General features: G+C 39.5%; 1 protein-coding gene across 17 annotated transcripts in view; it reads right to left on the bottom strand.

Moving 5' to 3' along the window:
- The window catches only part of LOC100969857 (zinc finger protein 37A), a 53,715-nt gene extending 29,635 nt beyond the window's left edge, over positions 1-24,080 (bottom strand). Inside the window, exons 1-8 of one of the 17 annotated variants that reach the window (XM_034930335.3) lie at positions 23,878-24,044; positions 23,144-23,437; positions 22,739-22,830; positions 22,564-22,624; positions 21,739-21,797; positions 2,467-2,593; positions 2,066-2,161; positions 1,274-1,977 (exon numbers count right to left, since the gene is read on the bottom strand). In XM_034930335.3, coding sequence (XP_034786226.1) covers positions 1,964-1,977; positions 2,066-2,161; positions 2,467-2,593; positions 21,739-21,753 — 252 coding nt within the window. In that variant the 5' untranslated portion in view covers positions 21,754-21,797; positions 22,564-22,624; positions 22,739-22,830; positions 23,144-23,437; positions 23,878-24,044 and the 3' untranslated portion in view covers positions 1,274-1,963. Of the gene's footprint in view, positions 1-1,273; positions 1,978-2,015; positions 2,162-2,466; positions 2,594-21,738; positions 21,798-22,563; positions 22,625-22,734; positions 23,011-23,143; positions 23,438-23,877 lie in introns of those variants that run through there. The other 16 variants (XM_055092666.2, XM_055092665.2, XM_034930323.3 and 13 more) reach the window with 16 other exon arrangements.
- Positions 24,081-24,166: the final 86 nt, after the last annotated feature.

Here is a 24,166-nt window from a genome sequence, read left to right as displayed (position 1 = left end):
GAGGATATGTAAGAGAAATAAACTTAGCATTATATTTGAAGGCATGGCTCAGTTTAGGCCATTATCTCCTCATACCTATGTTATGACAATGTGCACACTTCCAATCTTATACCTCTTTTCAATTCAACACAGCAGCAACAAATTAAATTTCTAAAAGTTCTAATTCATAGTCCTATAATCCAGGCTCCAATTCTGTGTGGTTTTGTTGTTCTTGGTTGTTGTTGTTGGTGGTGGTGGTGGTGTTTTTGAGACAGAGTCTTGCTCTGTCATCCAGGCTGGAGTGTAGTGATGTGATCTCGGCTCACTGCAATCTCCGCTTCCTGGGTTCAAGTGATTCTCATGCCTCAACCTCCCAAGTAGCTGGGACTACAGGCATACACAACCATGCTTGGCTAGTTTTTATGTTTTTAGTAGAGACAGGATTTTGCCATGTTAGCCAGGCTGGTCTTGAACTCCTAGCCTCAAACAATTCATCCACACTGGCCTTCCAAAGTGCTGGGATTACAGGCATGAGCCACTGCACCTGGCTCAATTGTTTTTCTAGCTCTGATTCACTAGAAATAAAAGTATGCAACAATAAGAGTGAAATCAGTGAGTGAACAAGCCATCCTTGCCACAGGATCAGGTTTATGGTTCTATTCCAGCTATGGGATTTGCCCTTTATTCCATCAACTGTCCTATACTATACTGAGTCCAATGTCCCAAGAACAAACACTTTTTTTTTAAACAAGGTATCATTGAAGTAAACATATTTTTACATTTAGATTCAGATTAGAACCAAGCCATTCTTTTACAAGTCTAGAGTGAATATATTTCGCTCTAGGTAAGTTCAGCTGTTTGTCCCTCATAAATTGCTCATTCCCATCATAATCTCGTACTGATTGTTTTTCCATTGTCAGTTTGCAGTCTAACAGTGTTTTTAAAAAGTTTCCTTCCCAAATTTCCCAGGTTCATTTACTAAAAAACATGAAAGGACTGTTTTTATAATTCATTTAAGCACAAACATCAGCTGGATTGCTATAACAATATTCTTTGTTAAACACTGAATTTTAAAATATTTCATGCAGTTCTGTTTTTGTTCAACAACTATGTTCCTGGCAGCCATTACTTTACCTATGATTTTCTCTCAGTGCCCTATATAGATATTTAAATCAATGGTACTTAACAAATAATGTTTATCAGTATTATCCGGAGAGCTTTTTCAAACACAAATTTTTTCAGACTTCACGCTGAAATCGTTACTGGTTGAATGTGTAATTTTAATTTTAATTGCTTTTTATTTTTTAGAGACAGAATCTTGCTCTGTCACCCAGGCTGCAGTGCAATGGCACAAACACAGTTAACTGCAGCCTCTTCCCAGGCTAAAGCAAGACTGTCACCTCAGCTCCCCAGTAGCTGAGATCACAAAAATTAGCCAGGCATGGGACCACAGGTGTGTGCCACCATGCCTGGCTAATTTTTTAAGTTTTCATAGAGATGGGGTCTTCTTATTTTGCCCAGGCTGGTCTCAAATTCCTGGGCTGAAGTGATCCTCCCACCTCAGCCTCCCAAAGACCTAGGATTACAGGCATGAACCACTGGGCCCAGGCTATTTCAAAACAATTCTGTAAAAAATGGTAAATATGGTAAAAAGCTAATGAATGAGCAACTCAAAAAAGCATGTATAGAAAAATATATTTAATTTTACAAAAGGAGGGATGCTCTTTACTGGGAAGAGTACAACAGGGAGCTTTCTGGGGGTGTTGAAAAATCACTTTATATATTCATCTCAATGATGGGTACATGAGTGTTACATATATATATAAAATTTTATTAATCTCTGGCTAAACTATATAGTTTATATCACAATTTAAAAAAAAAAACAAGATGTGTGTATGAAAGTGATACTGGGAGATGCTGGGTGATTCAGAGTCACTGCATATTTGGGTCACGTCAACATGTTACTTCCAAAGGTCTGGAGCCTCTAAAACATGATTCCTAAAGAACATTTCAATGGTCTTATTATCCAGACTTACCCTTTGTGATCTACCTTCCTTTAAATTCCATCTGGCACATACTAACTCACCCAGATGACTCTGGCTTGGAAATTTTTCCTCTAATATCCATGGCTCCTCGCCTTTCTCCAACTTGAGAATCACTTCTGGTTTAGGAATGCAATACCCTGTGAATGAGAATTGTATTACTTGGGACAAACTGGGTGGGTTTTCCTGAAGGAGGAAGACAGTATACCCCAAACAGTACACACACACACACACACACACACACACACACACACACACACTTCATTTAATCCTGTCATGGGGGCAGAGGAAAACATTCTTTCTGGTATCCAAAAGGGATAAATTGTCCTTGATCTCTGAATCTCAAACCTAAATATTATTATATTTTACAAAAGTTCCACAAGTTTCTATTGATAAGAAAGGACATGCATTCTGGCCTTCTACATGGGAAACAATTCCTACCTACCTACTGAGACAAGGTGGCTGTAGTTCTCCAGCATCACATCCCTGTACAGGGTCCTCTGAGCAGGGTCCAGATGCTGCCACTCCTCTTGAGTGAAGCCCACAGTCACATCCCTAAACGACACTGATCCCTGGAAAATCACAATTTTGCTCAGTCTGAAGTGGTAAGAATCAGTTGACGTGAAAAAAGATGTTTAGGGACTAATTCTTACCATTTTTACTGTTGAAAATTAAATAGAAACTGTTATAAAGGGCCCCTATGATATATGTTGTTTTATGTTACATATTGTGAGTAAAAAATCATAGTAGAAATATCCTGTTGGTGCATTAATTTATTACTTAATGCAAAAATATTTAGTGCCTACATGTGCCTAGAACTTTCTTAGTTTCTGAGTATTCCAATTTGAACACAAGAGTCTTCCTTACAAGAGAGGAACATATCTTCTCATAAGGAAACATACATACAGAGACATACCTACCACAGGACTTAAAGGACTCACACCACAGCTATGTGTAACACAGATGGATCATAAAAGTGTTCTGTGCAAATTCATGTGAGATTTCACTAAAGTGATAAAACTTTAGTTCCTTTGCAAACATATAAGAAAAACTTAACAAAAGGTTAAAAACCTGAAAAAATATGTGGCAAGTCAGTGGAACTGCTTAACAGGATAAGAGCATGTCTTACCTGTGATGAGGTAAAGGTTGCAGAGGCATGGAAGATGAGGGAGACTAGGAAATACTTTTGGCTTTAATCCTGTTAGTGTTCTCCAAATATTTATCACTCATCTAATCCATAAAAATTTTTAGCAACTACTAGTTTTATTTATATTTATTTATAAAGTAAATAAAATACAACCAATCCACATATAAGGAAAGCTTAATTTTGTTCTTATTTTTTAGATAAAAATATAAATAGGCATGCTGATATTTTCCTCCCATGTCCTAAAGGACTGGCAGTATATGACATAAACACAATTATCTTGCATACTTCCTTTAGGCCATAGGCTCCCTGCTCCACCCACCCCAGGTCATTGATGCGAATAGCAGAAGTTGATGGTGAACTGGAAATACACACCTGAATCTCTGTAACATAATTCAGTTTTCACTGAGGAAGCAATGCCACCAAAGTAGAGTTGAGACTGCTGGAGAGCAGCATTAGAGGTAGATTGTCTATACCAAGGGGCAGCAGTGGAGATGTGGAAGAGGGAATTCACTAAGCAAAGGAAGAGAGGAAGGGCTACTTCCAGAGGGCCTGCATAGAGGCCTTAGAACGTCTGGAAATTAGATCCAGGAGGGTGGGTGTTGCGGGAGGGGAGAGTGCAGAGTGACAATAAGACACATGCAGGCCATGCTGCTCTTGGAATGTCTTCATGTCATGGAAGTGAGCATATCCAGTGGAAGGCTACAGAGATGATTCTGAAGCTTGGAAGAGACCTAAGGTTTGGAGTTCAAGACCAGCCTGGCCAACATGGTAAAACCCCATCTTTACTAAAAAGACAAAGAATAGCCATGCCTGACTGTGGACGCCTGTAATCCCAGCTACTTGGGAGGCTGAGGGAGGAGAATCGCTTGCACCCAGGAGGCAGAGATTGCAGTGAGCCAAGACTGTGCCACCACACTCCAGCCTGGGTGACAGAGTGAGACTCCATCTCAAAAAAAAAAAAAAAAAAAAAAAAAAAATCACAGACTAAAAAAAGAGCATTCCAAAATTAAATGTTAATATTTGCCTAACTATGAAAACAAAACAAATACTCTCTGAACACTACTAGAAAACAAAATGGGCCAGGTGCGGTGGCTCATGCCTGTAATCCCAGCACTTTGGTAGGCCAAGGCAGGAGGATCACAAGGTCAGGAGTTCAAGACCAGCATGGCTAACATGGTGAAACCCTGTCTCTACTAAAAATACAAAAATTAGCCAGACATGGTGGCAGGCGCCTGTAATCCCAGCTACTCGGGAGGCTGAGACAGGAGAATCACTTGAACCTGGGAGGCGGAGTGTGCAGTGAGCCAAGATCACACCACTGTACTGCAGCCTGGGCAAAAAGAGTGAAACTCTGTGAAAGAAAAGAAAAGAAGACAAGACAAGAAAAGAAAAGAAAAAAAAAGAAAATGGATGTAAAATACAGAATTGTACAAATCTAAATATATAAAATTGCACAAATTATAACAAAATAAAAACTGGAAAAATAGATAATAAAAGAATAGCTTATAAAATATAGATAAATCCAGGAGATAAATACCATTCTAAAATGAATTCCGAAAGAAAAAAAAAAAAGCTAAGGAGAGACTTTTTTGGAGGGAAATGAGGGCAATCAAGAGCACTGTGTACATTATAGCCCGTTTATGTCTGAGGTTGCAATTTTTTTTAATTTTTGCAATCAGACCTTGAAATGACCCTGAGCAGTAGGATATAAATAACTCCCACATGCTTAGCATTCCAATAATGGAACAGTAGGCATACATGGGTTAGGGAATTCAGAACGCCAAGCACATACCCAGGACAGGAGAAGCTTGGCAAAGACCTCAAAAGACCCGAAGGTTTTACTTCTGGCTAATCTCTGTGCTCAGTGCAAGCAAGCAGTGAAGACTAAGATGAAGTTCTAAATGGACCAGGCTAAGTGCTTAAAAAGTGCCCCAGGACAGAGCCAATTTGCAAATAATAGGAAAGGGGTTTTGTTGGGTTTTTTTTTAGTTTTTTTTTTTTTGGTGGTTGTTGTTTGAATCCTGGCCTTCCAGGAAAAATGCCTGTTAAAACAGTACCTGAACACAAGCTAAAGAGAGAGAATTCAGTGACCACACATGACTAGAAATTAAAATAGAGACTGCAAAAACCAGTTTGAAAAATTCATAAAAACAAATGGATGACTGAAGACTTCAATATTAAGAACAGCAAAGTCTAGAGAAGAATGAGAAAGTGATTTCTAAAGTTACCAAATTATAATATTAAAATGCCCAGTTTCAACAGGAACAAGAAAATCACAAAGCATACAAAGAAACTGGAAGTGTTGTCCAATCACAGGAAAAATATAAATTGACATATAACACTGAGGCAAACCAAACATAACACTTCTCAAACAAAGACTTTAAATCAACAGTCTTAAATATACTCAAAAGCTAAAAGAAAACATACAAGAACTAGGGAGAACCATGAAAACAACTTACAAACCAAATATCAAAAAAGAGATTGAAATTATAATAACCAAATAGACATTCTAAAACTAAAAAGTACCATAATTGAAATAATGAATTCACCACAGGAGTTGAACAGCAGATTTGGGAATGCCAAAAAGAATCCGTGAATTTAACTATAAGACTACTGAAATTATCAAGTTTGAGAATCAGAGCAAAAAAGAATTAAGAAAAATAAACAGAACCCAAAGGACCTATGGGACACCATCATGCTGACCAACACAAAAATTACGGGAAATGTAGAAGAATAAAAGTGAGGCAAGGAAATAGAGTATTTGCAGAAAAGCCAAAACTTCCTAAATTTGGTGAAAGACACAAATCTATACATCCAGGAAGCACAATAAACTCAAAATAAACTCAAATACATCCACCAAGACATCTTATAACCAAACAGTCAGGAAAAAAAAAAAAAATGACAGAGAATCTTGAACCAGCAAAGGAGAAGCAATTTGTCACATACAAAAGAACCTCAAAAAGATCATCAGCAGGCCGGGCACGGTGGCTCACGCTTGTAATCCCAGCACTTTGGGAGGCCGAGGTGGGCTGATCACGCACGAGGTCAGGAGATCGAGACCATCCTGGCTAACACAGTGAAACCCCGTCTCTACTAAAAATACAAAAAATTAGCCGGGCGTAGTGGCGGGCGCCTGCAGTCCCAGCTACTCAGGAGGCGGAGGCAGGAGAATGGCGTGAACCCGGGAGGCGGAGCTTGCAGTGGGCCGAGATCGCGCCACTGCACTCTAGCCTGGGTGGCAAAGTGAGACTCCGTCTCAAAAAAAAAAAAAAAAAAAAGATCATCAGCAGAAACCTTGGAGGTTAGAAGGCACTGGACTGATATATTCAAAGTGCTGAAAGAAAAAGCTGTAGCTGAGAATTCTACGCCTGGCAAACATGCCTGTCAATAATGAGGACATTCCCAGATGAACACCAGCTAAGGGAGTATGTTTTTACTAGATCTACTCTGCAAGGAATGCTAAAGGGAATCCTTTGGGTTGAAATGTGATTCAAAACAAACAAGCGAACTGCTATAAGATTATACGTTTTCATCTGGATTTGGTCTTAAAAGAGAAATTAGGATTAAATAAATAAGAAAAATGGGAGACTGGCAGAGTGGATAAATTTCTTCAAATAATGCATACAAAAATGTAATTAGAATGAATAAGATTATTTGACAGTAAAACAGGGTGACCACAGTCAACAGTTTTTTTTTTTTATTATTATACTTTAAGTTCTGGGGTACATGTGCAGAACATGTAGGTTTGTTACATAGGTACACATGTGCCATGGTGGTTTGCTGCACCCATCAACCCATCATCTACATAAGGTATTTCTCCTAATGCTATCTCTCCCCTAGCCCCCCACCCCCTGACAGGCCCTGGTATGAGATGTTCCCCTCCTGTGTCCATGTGTTCTCATTGTCCAACTCCCACTTATGAGTGAGAACATGCAGTGTTTGGTTTTCTGTTCTTGTGTTAGTTTGCTGAGAATGATGGTTTCCAGCTTCATCCATGTCCCTGCAAAGGACATGAACTCATCCTTTTTTATGGCTGCATAGCATTCCATGGTGTATATGTGGCACATTTTCTTTATCCAGTCTACTACTGATGGGCATTTGGGTTGGTTCCAAGTCTTTGCTATTGTGAATAGTGCCACAAAAAAATGTATGTATGCATGTGTCCTTATAGTAGAATGATTTATAATCCTTTGGGTATATACCCAGTAATGGGATTCCTGGGTCAAATGGTATTTCTGGTTCTAGATCCTTCAGGAATCGCCACACTGTCTTCCACAATGGTTGAACTAATTCACACTCCCACCAACAGTATAAAATCATTCCTATTTCTCTATATCCTCTCCAGCATCTGTTGTTTCCTGACTTTTTAATGATTGCTATTCTAACTGGCATGAGATAATATCTCATTGTGGTTTTGATTTGCATTTCTCTAATGACCAGTGATGATGAGCTTTTTTTCATATGTTTGTTGGCCGCATAAATGTCTTCTTTTGAGAAGTGTCTGTTCATATCCTTCACCCACTTTTTGATGGGGTTGTTTTTTTCTTGTAAATTTGTTTAAGTTCTTTGTAGATTCTGGATATTAGCCCTATGTCAGATGGATAGATTGCAAAAATTTTCTCCCGTTCTGTAGATTGCCTGTTCACTCTGATGATAGTTTCTTTTGCTGTGCAGAAGCTCTTTAGTTTAATTAGATCCCATTTGTCCATTTTGGCATTTGTTGCCATTGTTTTTGGTGTTTTAGTCATGAAGTTTTGCCCATGCCTATGTACTGAATGATATTGCCTAGGTTTTCCTCTAGGGTTTTTATGGTTTTAGGTCTTAGGTTTAAGTCTTTAATCCATCTTGAGCTAATTTTTGTATAAGGTGTAAGGAAGGGGTCCAGTTCCAGTTTTCTTTATATGGCTAGCCAGTTTTCCCAACACCATTTATTAAATAGGGACTCCTTTCCCCATTGCTTTTGTCAGGTTTGTCTAAGATCAGATGGTTGTAGACGTGTGGTGTTACTCCTGAGGCCTCTGTTCTGTTCCATTGATCTATATCTCTGTTTTGGTACCAGTACCATGCTGTTTTGGTTACTGTAGCCTTGCAGTATAGTTTGAAGTCAGGTAGTGTGATGCCTCCAGCTTTGTTCTTTTGGCTTAGAATTATCTTGGCTATCCAGGCTCTTTTTTGGTTCCATATAAAATTTAAAGTAGTTTTTTTCTAATTCTGTGAAGAATGTTAATGGTAACTTGATGGGGATAGCTTGAATCTATAAATTACTTTGGGCAATATGCCCATTTTCACAATACTGATTCTTCCTATCCATAAGCATGGAATGCTTTTCCATTTGTTTGTGTCCTCTCTTACTTCCTTGAGCAGTGGTTTGTAGTTCTTCTTGAAGAGGTCCTTCGCATCCCGTGTAACTTGTATTCCTAGGTATTTTATTCTGTTTGTAGAAATTGTGAATGGGAATTAACTCATGATTTGGCTCTCTGTTTTTCTATTATTGGTGTATAGGACTGGTGGTCATTTTTGCACGTTGATTTTGTATCCTGAGGCTTTCCTGAAGTTGCTTATCAGCTTTAGGAGATTTTGGGCTGAGATGATGGGGTTTTCTAAATATAGAATCATGTCATCTGCAAACAGAGACAAATTTGACTTCCTCTTTTCCTATCTGAATACCCTTTATTTCTTTCTCTTGCCTGAATGCCTTGGCCAGAACTTCCAATACTATGTTGAATAGGAGTCGCGAGAGAGGGCATCCTTGTCTTGTGCTGGTTTTCAACGGGAATGCTCCCAGTTTTTGCCCATTCAGTATTATATTGGCTGTAGGTTTGTCATAAATAGCTCTTATTATTATTTTGAGATATGCTCCATCAATACCTAGTTTTTTGAGAGTTTTAAGCATGAAGGGGTGTTGAATTTTCTCAAAGGCCTTTTCTGCACCTACTGAGATAATCATGTGGTTTTTGTCATTGATTCTGTTTATGTGATGAAAGGAGTACATTTATTAATTTGCCTATGATGCACCAGCCTTGCATCCCAGGGATGAAGCTGACTTGAGCATGGTGGATAAGCTTTTTGAAGCGCTGCTGGATTCGGTTTGCCAGTATTGTATTGAGGATTTTTGTGTCAATGTTCATCAGGGATATTGGCCTGAAATTTTCTTTTTTTATTGTGTCCCTGCAATGTTTCGGTATCAGGATGATGCTGGCCTCATAAAATGAGTTAGAGAGGATTCCCTCTTTTTCTGTTGCTTGGAATACTTTAAGAGGGAATGGTATCAGCTCCTCTTTGTACCTCTGGTAGTATTCGGCTGTGAATCCGTCTGGTCCTAGACATTTTTGGTTGGTAGGCTATTATTTACTGCCTCAATTTCAGAACTTGTTATTTGTCTATTCAGGGATTTGACTTCTTCCTGCTTTAGACTTGAGAGGGTGTAAGTGTCCAGGAATTTATCCATTTCTTCTAGATTTTCTAGATTATTTGCATAGAGGTGTTTATAGTATTCTCTGATGGTAGTTTGTATTTCTGTGGGATCAGTGGTGATATCCCCTTTATCATTTTTTATTGCATCTATTTTATTCTTCTTTCTTTTCTTCTTTATTCCTCTGGCTATTCTATTTTGTTGATCTTTTCAAAAAACCAGCTCCTGGATTCATTGATTTTTTTAAGGGTTTTTCGTATCTCTATCTCCGTCAGTTCTGCTCTTAGTTATTTCTTGCCTTCTGCTAGCTTTTGAATGTATTTGCTCTTGCTTCTCTAGTTCTTTTGTGATGTTAGGGTGTCTATTTTAGATCTTTCCTACTTTCTGTTGTGGGCATTTAGTGCTACAAACTTCCCTCTAGACACTGCTTTAAATGTGTCCCAGAGATTCTGGTATGTTGTGTCTTTGTTCTCATTGGTTTCAAATAACTTCTTTATTTCTGCCTTAATTTCATTATTTACCCAGTAGCCATTCAGGAGCAGGTTGTTCAGTTTTCATGTAATTGTGCAGTTTTGAGTGAGTTTCTTAATCCTGATTTCTAACTTGATTGCACTGTGGCCCAAGAGACTGTTATGATTTCCGTTCTTTTGCATTTGCTGAGGAGTGTTTTACTTCCAATTATGTGGTCAATTTTAGAATAAATGTGATGTGGTGCTGAGAAGAATCTATATTCTGTTAATTTGGGTGGGGAGAGTTCTGTAGATGTCTATTAGGTCTGCTTGGTCCAGAGCTGAGTTAAAGTTCTGAATATCCTTGTTAATTTTCTGTCTTGATGATCTGTCTAATACTGACAGTGGGTTGTTAAAGTCTCCCACTATTATTGTGTGGGAGTCTAAGTGTCTTTGTAGGTCTCTAAAAACTTGCTTTATGAATCTGGCTGCTCCTGTATTGGGTGCATATATATTTAGGGTCGTTAGCTCTTCTTGTTGCATTGATCCCTTTACCACTATGTAATGCCCTTCTTTGTCTCTTTTGATCTTCGTTGGTTTAGTCTGTTTTATCAGTGACTAAGATTGTAACACCTGCTTCTTTTGCTTTCCAATTGCTTGGTAAATATTCCTCCATCCCTTTATTTTGAGCCTATGTGTGTCTTTGCACATGAGATGGGTCTCCTGAATACAGCACACTGATGGATGCTGACTTTTTATCCAATTTGCCAGTCTGTGTCTTTTAACTGGGGCATTTAACCCATTTACATTTAAGGTTAATATTGTTATGTGTGAATCTGATCCTGTCGTTATGATGCTAGCTGGTTATTTTGCCCATTAGTTGATGCAGTTTTTTCATCGTATCGATGGTCTTTACAATTTGGTATGTTGTTGCAGTGGCTGGTACTGGTTGTTCCTTTCCATGTTTAGTGCTTCCTTCAGGAACTCTTGTAAGGCAGGCCTGGTGGTGACAAAAATCTCTCAGCATTTGCTTGTCTGTAAAGGATTTTATTTCTCCTTCGCTTATGAAGCTTAGTTTGGCTGGATATGAAATTCTGGGTTGAAAATTCTTTTCTTTAAGAATGCTGAATATTGGCCCCCACTCTCTTATGGCTTGTAGGGTTTCTGTAGAGAGTTCTGCTGTTGGTCTGATGGACTTCCCTTTGTGGGTGACCTGACCTTTCTCTCTGGCTGCCCTTAAAATGTTTTCCTTCATTTCAACCTTGCTGAATCTGATGATTATGTGTCTTGGGTTGCTCTTCTTTAGGAGTATCTTTGTGGTGTTATCTGTATTTCCTGAATTTGAATGTTGGCCTCTCTTGCTAGGCTGGGTAAGTTCTCCTGGATAATATCCTGAAGGTGTTTTCCAGCTTGGTTCCATTGTCCCCGTCACTTTCAGGTACACCAATCAAACACAGATTTGGTCTTTTCACATAGTCCCGTATTTCTTGGAGGCTTTGTTCGTTCCTTTTCATTCTTTTTTCTCTAATCTTGTTTTCTCACTTTATTTCATTAATTTGATCTTCAATCTCTTATGTCCTTTCTTCCACTTGATTGATTCAGCTATTGATACTTATGTATGCTTCACGAAGTTCTTGTGCTGTGTTTTTCAGCTCCATCAGGTGATTTATGTTCTTCTCTAACCTGGTTATTCTAGTTAGCAATTTGTCTATCCTTTTATCAAGGTTCTTAGCTTCCCTGCATTGGATAGAACATGCTCCTTTAGCTTGGAGGAGTTAGTTATTATTACCCACCTTCTGAAGCCTACTTCTGACAATTTGTCAAACTCATTCTCTGTCCAGTTTTGTTCCCTTGCAGGCAAGGAGTTGTGTGGAGGAGTGTGTTGGAGGAGAAGAGGTGTACTGGTTTTTGGAATTTTCAGCCTTTTGCGCTGGTTTCTCCCCATCTTCGTGGATTTATTTACCTTTGGTGTTTGATGTTGGTGACCTTCAGATGGGGTCTCTGAATGGATGTCCTTTTTGTTGATGTTGATGTTATTCCTTTCTCTTTGTTAGTTTTCCTTCTAATAGTCAGGCCCCTCTGCTGCAGGTCTGCTGGAGTTTGCTGGAGGTCCACTCCAGACCCTGTTTGCCTCGGTATCACCAGTGGAGGCTGCCAAACAGCAAAGACTGCTGCCTGTTCCTCCACATAATAAAGCACATATACAAAAAACTCATAGGTAACATACTCCATAGTGAAAGACTGAAAGATCCCCCCCTAAGATCATGAACAGGCAATGATAGTGCTTTCACACCACTGCAATTCAACACTGTATTAAAAGTTCTAGCCAGAGCAAATAGGCAAGAAAAAAAAATAAAAGACATTCAAATTGAAAGGCAGAAGTAAAACTACTCTATTTGCAGATAACATTATTTAGCATATAATCCACAAAACATCTATGAGCTAACAAATAGTTTTGGCATAGCTGCAGAGTACAAAATCAACACACAACAATTAGGTTTTTTTAAAAAAAATACTCCAACAATGAACAATCCAAAAGGAAATTCAGAAAATAATTCCATTTATGGTAGTATTAAGTAAAATAAAATACTTAGTGCTATGGTCTGAATGTGTGTCCCCTTCACAACTTCATATGTTGAAATCTAATACCATTGCAATAGTATGAAGAGGCATGGCCTTTAGGAGGTGATTAGGAAGCTCTGCCTTCATGAATGGGATAAGTGTCCTTATAATTTAATGGACAAAGTAGTGGCTTGACAACTTGTAGAGACAGGTTTAGATACTGTGCTGCTAATAATCAGAAATTTTATTTTTGATAAGCTTACATAAAGTAATGATGTTTTTCCAAAAATAAGACTTAGTCAAATGGCCCCTTTTAACTTCTAAAATGTTTTAATACATCAAATCTGATTTGAATATTTAATATAGCAACTATGGATAATTCCAGGAATGGTGATCTAAGGGATCAAACCAGAGCTGAGGAGACAGGTAGCACTGGCAGGTAAGAGATTAGATACAGGCCGGGCATGGTGGCTCACATCTGTAATCCCAACACTTTGTTAGGCCAAGGTGGGCAGATCACCTGAGGTCGGGAGTTCAAGACCAGCCTGACCAACATGGAGAAACCCTGTCTCTACTAAAAATACAAAATTAGCCAGGCATGGTGGCACATGTCTGTAATCCCAGCTACTTGGGAGGCTGAGGTAGGAGAATCACTTGAACCCAGAAGGCGGAGGTTGCGGTGAGCTGAGATCATGCCATTGCATTCCAGCCTGGGCACCAAGAGCAAAACTCCATCTCAAAAAAAAAAAAAAAAGAAAGAAAAAGAAAAAAGATTGGATGCAAACAGGGAGAAGGAGCAAATAAATATTGTGGATAATGGTATAGCCTGGTTTCTCACCGTTGAAGAAAGAAGTTACAAAGATGGAAAACAGAAAGGCTATGGGGTTAAGATTGAAACTGGGAAATGTCTACGTAAACTCATTGTTTAAAAAATATGTATAGACAGACCAATACAAAAATAGGTGTACACATGTGTATTTCTATGTGTGTGTGTATGTATACATACACACATGTATTTCCTAACTGTCAATTGAGAGGGATTGAGGCAGTAACAGCCTTTAGCAATAAGCACCCAGATCTTGGTTTTTAAATTCCATCCTCCACTAGAAAGAACAATGTCCTTTGGAGAAATGGCTAATGGCAGAGGTACTGCAGGAAAAGGACAAGATGGGCCAGGCACATCTGTTGTTCCACAGAGTAATTACTCAAAAACTGATGTCGGGGGTAGGCTGAAAATGGAAAAGGTAACTCCAAAACTCCATCCCAAACTAAAGCAACAATTAAGCTGGGGAAGGAAAAAAAAAAAAAAAAAAACACCTCTCAGCATCAAGCTTTTCAGAATTCTCCAATCTAATTAAAAACCTAGTACACCCAGAACATTCCTGGTATGGCTTGCTGATGCCTGTGCCAACGTGGACAGTATGCACCTTGTTTTCAGAGAACTGTAGTTGTGTATTTTGATCTGTCTATGCGGGCTCTCTGAAGAAGTGGCTCACAGGCTTGTCTTTGTTTTGCCTGCCTTGAAACTTTCTCAGGGCTAGTCTTCCAGGAAGTGCTTGTTGAAAGCATTTAAAGGCAATTATCTGGCCACAGTAGCCAGATGAGAAAAGCAGCAGATGGACTGAAAAACTGGGAATGTAAAAACTGGGAAGGAAACACATGGGGCCAGGGGTGGGGATAAGGGGTTTGAAAAGCTCCTGCATAAAGCAGGGAATTGAGATCATGTGTAAGTCCAAGACAATATGCATGCTCAGAAAAAACCTGAGAGGAACCTAAGCTTTCACATCTGGTTGACCTTCACGCTCTGTGTAAGCAGGAAGTAAAGGTTAATGCAGAGATGTAAATGGCCTGGCAAACCATTACAGGAGCGCCCTAAAACAGGGACAATATGCACAGACCAGAAGAGTGTTTTGTTTTGTTTTGGCTCTAGGCGTTTAAAGAAATCTCTGTCAAATCACAGACTGACCACTAAACTAATAGAACAGAGGTTTCAGTGACCATGTACAACAAAGAACACTGACTTTACAAAAATAGTTTATAAAAGTCACAAAATAAGCAAATAATACAAAATAAACAGCAACAACAAATTCTGAGGAAAAGAATCTGATTTCTAGAATTAGCACATTTTAATACTCAAAATGTTCAGTTTTCAATAAAAAATTATGAGGCATGCAAAGAAGATAATATGACCCACAGACACACAGAACAAAGAAATAAAACCTGTACTCAAAGACACCTTTGATATTGGTCTTACTAGATAAAGAATTTAAATCACCTGTTCTAAATGTGCTCAAAGAGCTAAATGAAACCAGACAAAGAACTAACAGAAACCAGGAGAATGATGCTGTGCCAAATATAAAATATTAATGTAGAGTAGAAAATTATAAAAATGTAATTAGGACTGTCTGGAGCTGACAAGTACAACAACTAAAATTTTTTAAAATCAGTGAAAATCAGTGACAGATTGGAGCTCAAAGAGAACAAAGAATCAGCAAAATTGAAGACACTGATGGGGATTACTCATTCTGCGGAGCAGAGAAAAAGAATGGTGAAAAATAGACAGTGCCTAAGAGATCCAGGAGACAACATCAAACATACCCACAAGTTAATAACAAGAGTTACTAACGAAGAGGAGAAAAGGGAACCAAAAAATATCTGAAGAAACAATGTCTGAAGACCTTCCAAATTGATGAAAGACATGAATCTCTATGTCCAAGACTCTAAAGAAACTATAATTATGATAACATCAAAGAACTTCAAACTGAGAGAAATAATACATTGTCAAAAGACAAAGAGTCTTGAAAGTAGCAAGAGACAAGGGACTAACCATGTACAAAGGATCTGAAATAAGATTAACAGCCAGTCTTTCATTAGAAACCATGAAGGCCAGAGGCAGTAAGATAATGGCACCTTTAAAGTACCAAAAGAAAAAAAAAATAACAAAAATTCTACATTAGGCAAAACTACCTTTCAAAAAGGAAGGGGAAATTAAAACATTCCTAGATCAACAGAATCTGAGAGAATGTGTTAGTACTAGACCTGTCCTACAAGAAATGCAAAAGGAAGCCCCTCAGGTTGAAACAAAAGGATACTAGACAGTAACTCCAATCCAAACAAACAAAAAATTCAAATGATAAAAGTAACTACTGTAAGTAAATGCAAAAGCCAGTCTTATTGTATTCTTGGCTTTTATGTTCTCTTTTTTTTATGTGATTTAAAAGACAGATACATAAAACAATAATTATGCATCTATGTAATGTGCACACAATTTATGAAGGCCTAATATGTGACAATAAGAAGACAAAAGACAGGGACAAAGCTGTATGGAGCAGAGTTTTTATATAATATTAAGGCTTAGTTGGTATTAATGCAAGCTAGATTGTTATAAATTCAAGATGTTAATTGCAATTCCAAGTATTAACACTAGGTAAATAATGAATACAAAGAAATACAAAAGGAATTAAAATGGCACATTAGAAAAAAACACAAAAGAAGGCATACACAGAAAAACTGAAAACAAGATGTAATACATATGGAAAATAAATAGCAAAATGGCATAAGTCCTTTTTCAGTTTATCATTTACTTTAAATGTAAATAAACTAAACTCCCAACTAAAAGACAGAAATTGGCAAAATAGGCTGGGCATGGTGGCTCAAACCTGTAATCCCAGCACTTTGGGAGGCCAAGGCGGGCAGATCACGAGGTCAGGAGTTTGAGACCAGCCTGGCCAATACCGTGAAACCCCGTCTCTACTAAAAGAAAAAATATATATATACAAAAATTAGCCAGGCGTCATGGTGTGCACCAGTAATCCCAGCTCCTCGGGAGGCTGAGGCAGAAGAATTGTTTGAACCCTGGAGGTGGAGGTTGCAGAGAGTCAAGATCACACCACTGCACTCCAGCCTGGGCGACACAGTGAGACTCTGTCTCAAAAAAAAAAAAAAAAAGAAAAAGAAAAGGAAAAAGAAATTGGCAAAATAAATACAAATATATGATCCAACTATATATAGTCTATAAGACACTCTCGTTAGATACAAACACACAACACAATAGGCTGAAATTGAAATGACAGAAGAGGATAGTAACCTAAAGAATGCCAGGGTGGCTATACTGAGACAAAAGAGACTTTAAGTCAAAAATTGTTACAAGAGCAAAACATTACATATTGATTAAAAAAAAAAAAAGGTCAGTCTACAAAGGAGACATAGTAACAGAAATAGAAATAAATCATCCTGAAGTTAACATGGAATTTCAAGGTATCTCAACTAGCCAAAATGATCTTGAAAACCCATGCATGTATGGTAAAATGATTTTCAACAAAGTTGTCAAGAACAGTCAATAAGGAAAGGACAATTTTTCTAACAGATAGTGTTGGAAAAACTGGATAGCCACATGAAAAACAAAACTAAAAAAAAAAAAAATTAACTCAAAATGAATCAAACACCTAAATCTAAGAATTAAAATTAAAGTTACAAAACTCATGGCAGAACACATTGGAGAATGGATTCTTGACATTATATGTGGCAATGTTTTCTTGGATATAATACCAAAAACCACAGGCAACAGTAGTAAAAATAAATTGGACTATATCAAACTTAAAAATTTTGCATCAAAGGGCATGGTTAACTGAATTAAAAGGCAACCAACACAACAGGAGGAAATATTTGCAATTCATGTATCTGATAAGGAATTAATATAAAAAATAACCCCTACAACTCAAAACAAACAAAATAACCTGATTCAAAGATGGACAAAGGACTTGAACAGACATTTTGTTGCAGGAAGTCAGGGACCCCAAACGGAGGGACCGGCTGCAGCCAAGGCAGAAGAACGTGGATTGGGAAGATTTCATGGACATTTATTAGTTCCCCAAATTAATACTTTTATAATTTCTTATGCCTGTCTTTACTGCAATCTCTAAACATAAATTGTGAAGATTTCATGGACACTTACCACTTCCCCAATCAATACCCTTGTGATTTCCTATGCCTGTCTTTAATCTTTTAATCCTGTCAGCTGAGGAAGATGTATGTCACCTGAGGACCATGTGATAATTGCATTAACTGCACAAATTGTAGAGCATGTGTGTTTGCACAAATACGAAATCTGGGCACCTTGAAAAAAGAACAGGATAACAGCAATTGTTCAGGGAATAAGAAAGATAACCTTAAACTCTGACTGCCAGTGAGCCGAGCGGAACAGAGCCATATTTCTCTTCTTTCAAAAGCAAATGGGAGAAATATCGCTGAATTTTCTCAGCAAGGAACATCCCTGGGAAACAGAATACAAGCCTGGGGGAATAGGCCTATAGACAGCCCCCTGGGTGTGGCCGTCTCCTATGGTCTGTAGGCTGTAGGGGTGAAATAGACCCCAGTCTCCCATAGTTCTCCCAGGCTTATTAGGAAGAGGAAATTCCCACCTAATAAATTTTGGTCAGACCGGTTGCTCTCAAAACCCTGTCTCCTGATAAGATGTTATCAATGACAATGGTGCCCAAAACTTCATTAGCAATTTTAATTTCGCACCGGTCCTGCGGTCCTGTGATCTCACGCTGCCTCCACTTGCCTTGTGATATTCTATTACCTTGTAAAGTACTTGATGTCTGTGACCCACACCTATTCGCATACTCCCTCCCCTTTTGAAACTCCCTAATAAAAACTTGCTGGTTTTATGGCTTGTGGGGCATCACGGAACCTACCGACATGTGATGTCTCCCCGAGAAGCCCAGCTTTACAATTTCTCTCTTTTATACTCTGTCCCTTTATTTCTCAAACTGGCCGATGCTTAGGGAAAATCGAAAAGAACCTACGTGACTATCGGAGCAGGTTCCCCGATACATTTCACCATAAAAGATATATAAATGGTCAACAAGCTTATGAAAATATGCTCAACATCACTAATCATTAGGGAAATACAAATCAAAACCACGATGAAAAATTACCATACACCCATTACAATGGCTGCTATCAAAACAACAAAAGAAAATAACGAGTGTTGGCAAGGATATGGAGAAATCAGAATCCTGCACAACTGAGGATGGGACTGTAAAAATGGTGCACCTTCTGTAAAAAACAGGTTGGTGTTTCCTCAAGAAATTAAAAATAGAATTACCATAGATTCCAGCCATACCACTTTTGAGTATATAACCAAAAGAACTGAAAGAAGGATCTCAACAAGAAAGTTGTACACACATGTTCACAGTAACATTATTCACAACAGTTAAAAGGAGGAAGGAACCCAAATGTCCACTGACAGATGAATTAATAAAACATGGGTACAATGAAATATCATTCAACATTAAAAAGGAGATAAATTCTGACACATGCTACAACACTGAGGAAGCTTGAGGACATTATGCTAGGTGAAATAAGACTGTCACAATAAGACAAATACTTATCTGTGATTTCACTTAAATGAGATATAGCAAAAGTAGTGAAACTCATAGAACAGAAAGTAGGATGGTGGTTGCCAGGGGCAAGGAGGAAGGGAAAATGGGGAGTTACTGTTTAATAGGTGCAGAATTTCAATTTGCCAAGATGAAAAAGTTCTGGAGATTATATGTACGATATGAATACACATACATAACACTGCTTCTGAATTGTACATCCCAAAATGGTTAAGATTGCTAAAACAAAAAACTAACAATAAATAAAGATTCCTGCTTTGGCCACATATATTCAACATTGTACTAAAAATTCCAGCCAGAGCAATTAGGCTAAATAAATACACACACCCAAATTGGAAAGAAATAAATAAAATATTTTCGTTTGCAGATGACATGATCTTATATGCAAAAAATACTAAAGTATCCACAAAGGAACTACTACAAGTAGGAAACAAATTCAGCAAAATTACAGGATACAAGATCAACACTCAAAAATTAGTTGTGTACTCATTACAATGCACAGTCAAAAAGCAAATTAACAATTCCACTTATAATAGCATTTAAACAAAAAAATTTTAGGCTTATGGGCCATTACAGTCTCTACTGCAACCAGTCAATTCTGCCCTCATAGTGTGAAAGTACCCACAGACTATACATAAATACATGAGTATGGCTGAGTCTCAATAAAACTTTATAGACACTGAAGTCTGAATTTCATATAATTTACAATAGCATTTAAATGAAAAACTATTTAATAAATTTAAGCAAGGATATGCAACACTTGTACACTGAAAACTACAAAACATTAATGAAGGAAAGAAGACTTAGGGGAAAAAAAATCTTACATTCATGGATTATAAGATTTAATATTAAGATGATAACACTCCCCAAAGTGTTATTACCCACTCCAATACTTACCCAATGCAATACTTATAAAAAACTCAACATACTTTTTTGCAGAAATAGAAAAGCTAACTAAAAATTCCTATGGATTGCAAAGCACCCTGCTGTGGAAAACTGTCAGTTTCACAATAAATTAAATGTAAAATTACCATATGACCCAGCAATTTCACTCGTAGGTATATACCCAGAACAACTGAGAGCATGTATTCTAACAAATATTTGTACATGAATGCTCATAGGAGCACTATTCACAATAGCGAAACACAGGATGACCCCCAATGTCCATCAACAGATGAATGGATAAACGAAAGTTGGTATATCCATATAATAGAATATTGTTCAGTCATAAAAAGGGACAAAGTACTGATATACAACTACAACATAAATGGGTCTTGAAAACATTATTCTAAGTGAGAGATCAGACACAAAAGGCTACAAATTGTATGATTCCATTTGTATGCCATATCTAAAACAGGCACATCTATAAAGACAGGAGATTATTGGTTGCTAGGGGCTGGAGCAGAGGGGAAAAAGGGAGCAACTGCTTATTAAGTTACAACACTGCTTATTAAGGGTACTATGTTTCCTTTTGGTGTGATGAAAATATTCCAGAAATAAATGGTGGTTATGGTGGTACAACATTGTGAACGTACTAAAGTCATTGAATTCTATACTTTAAAATGGCTTAATTGTGAATTTCATGTGATGTGTATTTTACCATAATTTTTTTTTTAGGTAGAATCCCTTGAAAGTTATTGCAAATATTCCAGTTCTGCCCAGTCTCTAGGGCTGTCACAAAGCCTGCCACATCCTAACAACCCATGATCACCCTAGCCTACCAGGATTGTTTCTTTAAACAACCATAAGTCCTAATGCTACACAATTCATGTGATTTTTTTTTTTTTTTGAGACGGAGTCTCACTCTGTCACCCAGGCTGGAGTGCAGTGGTGCAATCTCAATCTCAGCTCACTGCACCCTCCGCCTCCTAGGTTCAAGTGATTCTCCTGCCTCAGCCTCCTGACTAGCTGGGATTACAGGTGCACGCCAACATGCCAAGCTAATTTTTGTATTTTTAGTAGAGACGGGGTTTCACCATGTTGGTCAGGCTGGTCTCGGACTCCTGACCTCATGATCCACCCACCTCGCCCTCCCAAAGTGTTGGGATTACAGGCATGAGCCACCTAGCCCGGCCTATTTGAATTTTTTAATCACATACTTTCTCTTGATATCTCTTAAGTTTTCCCCTGGACTGCACATGAATTATTCACTTCGTTGTACTACTTTTTCATGTAACTGCAAGACTATCATCAGAAGTTTCACAGTGTCACCTAATAAAGCCCATTGACAAACTGTTTTATGTTCCAGTTTCACAACTCTGTGAGATCACAAGATCTGCATTCACTTACATGACATTTTTGTTTTACTCTTCATCAACTCTTTATCAGAAATCAGCAAACATTTTCTGTAAAGGGTCTCACAGTAAATATTTTAGGCTTGTGGGCCATTACAGTCTCTGCTGCAACCAGTCAACTCTGCCCTCATAGTATGAAAGTACCAACAGACAACACATAAATACATGAGTTTAGCTGAGTCCCAATAAAACTTTATATATAATGAAATCTGAATTTCATATAATTCTTGTTTTTTTTCCCTCAGCCACCTAAAAATATAAAAACCATCCTTCATTTGTGGACCATAAAAAAACATGCGGCAGGCTGCATTTGACCCATGAAATGTAATGTGACCTCTCCTCTATATTTTCCCTGATGTTACTTCTACTTTCATATGAATGTATAGACATTTTTTAAACCTCAATAATTACTTTTAAGCAAAACGGTGAAAAAATAAACAACTTACCTGGGATGTGATCATCTTCCACTGGTGTTGGAAGAGCAGAGCAAACTGTGAGGGTGTAGCTGAGAAATAAGAAAAGATCATGAGTGATGTCACTTGCCTTAAAAGGTCCACTTCGCAGCTGGCAAAACATCTCTGAAAGGGAGATACTCACACGCCCATGCATGACTCTGGCATGATTATGTACTGCTTGGACTCATTAGTTTTCAAATGTAAAAACGTTTGTTTTCTACTGACTTAAAAACAACTTATGCTGTACTCTAACAGAGTATGCAAACCGATATATTAAACTAATTAAGCAAGTTAGGAAAAGCCAAAGAGTGGAACATAATACTTTCGTTAAAACTGATGCTAAACAAAAATACTCAGGTTTTAATCTTTATTACAAACCAGAGAATCCCAACAAGGTTTTGAAAAAAGCGATGTGGTATTTTTCAGCCCAGTATTTTTTTGTTTGTTTGTTTGCTTTTTTGAGACAGAGTCCTGCCCTGTTGCCCAGGCTGGAGTGCGATGGCATGATCTCGACTCACCGCAACCTCCTGCCTCAGCCTCCCAAGTCGCTGGGACTACAGGTGCGTACCACCACACCCGGCTAATTTTTTGCATTTTTAGTAGAGACAGGGTTTCACCATGTTGGCCAGGCTGGTCTCGAACTCCTGATCTCTTGATCCACCCCCCTCAGCCTCCCAAAGTGCTGGGATTACTGGCGTGAGCCACCGTGCCCAGCCCAGCCCAGTTTTTTTGGAAGGAAAACGAACTTGCTCTAACTTGATTTCAGGTTCTCAAAACCATCTTTGGATTTAAAAAAGCGAACTGATTTTTACTTACTCTGTTGTCAACGCAGCAAACACCCTTCTGAGTCCTCAAGCGACTCTGTCTGTTCTTGACTCTGCCACAACAAAATGTGTCAATGTCATCAGTCACTTAACACGTTAAGCTCGTTTCCTGTCCACCCCACCCCATCCCATCTTTTAAATAAAGCGTAAATAGATAACTTACAGACCTTTCTCGCGGCTGTACCTCTGATTCTGTAAGATCAAGATGGGGGCATCCGTACATCTCTAGTTGTGCTGCAGTGCGCCAGCAGCTCAGCATCTAGAACGAGCGAGTAACGAATCTAGGCATGGAGGGTGCTGTCCTCCACTTGGCTGCTAAGCTCGTCCCTCCGCATGATGCCTTCACAACTCCCCAAGAAGCGGTGCTGTCTGCTCCTTCGGCCTTGCCCTCCTCTGCCCCCACATCTGAATGGGCACAAAGCTCCCAGCCTGTGGGGGTCTGGAAAGGACACAAATCGAGCCTCTGCTCCTCCCACCCGTGCTCTAGATCTCTAGTGAGGTGTCAGCCCAACGGGTTGGGTGTCCTCCTAGGAGGGCCCCTGGGCCCTCGCCCCCCACCCTTCCCTTCTTACCCCACAACAGCTGCTTTGCTCCAAGACAGCTGGGCCTAAGCCCTTTGGTTCGAATCCTCACTCAAGACAGAAAGCTCCTACATCTTCCTGTCACTTGAGCCACGAGCTGGACCCTCTGAAAATGCCCACTGGTGCTACTGGGAACACAGGCGAGGCTGGACAGTGCCGGAGGGCCTGGGGTGCCTCCCTCCGCGTGCGCGGCCTCACAGGTCAGTGGAAACAAGAAATTCCCCAATCCATAGCCACGATGACTTCAAAATACTTCCCGAAGACATCAGGCAATGAAGCTGCGACCTGCGAGGACACAGCAAGCCGAGTGACGCTGGCCAGAGGCTGGGTGTGGAGTCCGCGCCTGCAGGGTCCCTCCCCGCCCCGCGGGCGCTTCCCGCCACCCCGTTCGCCTCGGCATCGCAGTGACGCCGCGGCGACGCCGACCACAGGTGGTTGTGAGGACAGCGAGATTCTGAGGGGAAAGAATGAGAGAAGCGCGCATCTATTGGGCAGAAGGCCCGTTTCTGCGCCGTCCTGCGGAGGCCTCCGGGCATCCTTCACCTCAGGGAAGAGAAAATCCAACCTCACTTGTCACAGGCGCGGGACTTGCGCATTCCCTTTGGGAGCACAAGAACCAAGGCAGGATTCGGACCCAGGCCAGGCGGCAAAGCCGTTCCCTCTCTCCCACCCCCAGGCCGCGCGGAACCCCCAGTCCACCCTCGCCCCTGCCCTCCCTTACTCACCCTCCGCGTCCTCTACCCGGACGCCAGGAGATGCCGGGAGCCCTCCCCCTCAGACTGCCGGGGAGAAAAACAAACCTGGAGCCATACGGCACACATGCCCAGAAGGCCCGAAGCGGCTCCCGCGACGGGGGCCGGAAAGTGCACACTACATCTCCCACAAGTCCTCGCGCCGCTCCCTTAGAAAGTGCACGCTTCATTTCCCACAAGACCTCGCGCCGCTCCCTTAGAAAGTGCAGACTACATTTCCCACAAGCCCTCGCGCCACTCCTTTAGAAAGGGCATGAGGTTT

Source organism: Pan paniscus, chromosome 8, assembly GCF_029289425.2.
Source record: "Pan paniscus chromosome 8, NHGRI_mPanPan1-v2.0_pri, whole genome shotgun sequence".
Taxonomy (NCBI): Eukaryota; Metazoa; Chordata; class Mammalia; order Primates; family Hominidae; genus Pan; species Pan paniscus.
This window is presented reverse-complemented; position numbering and strand designations above follow the sequence as displayed.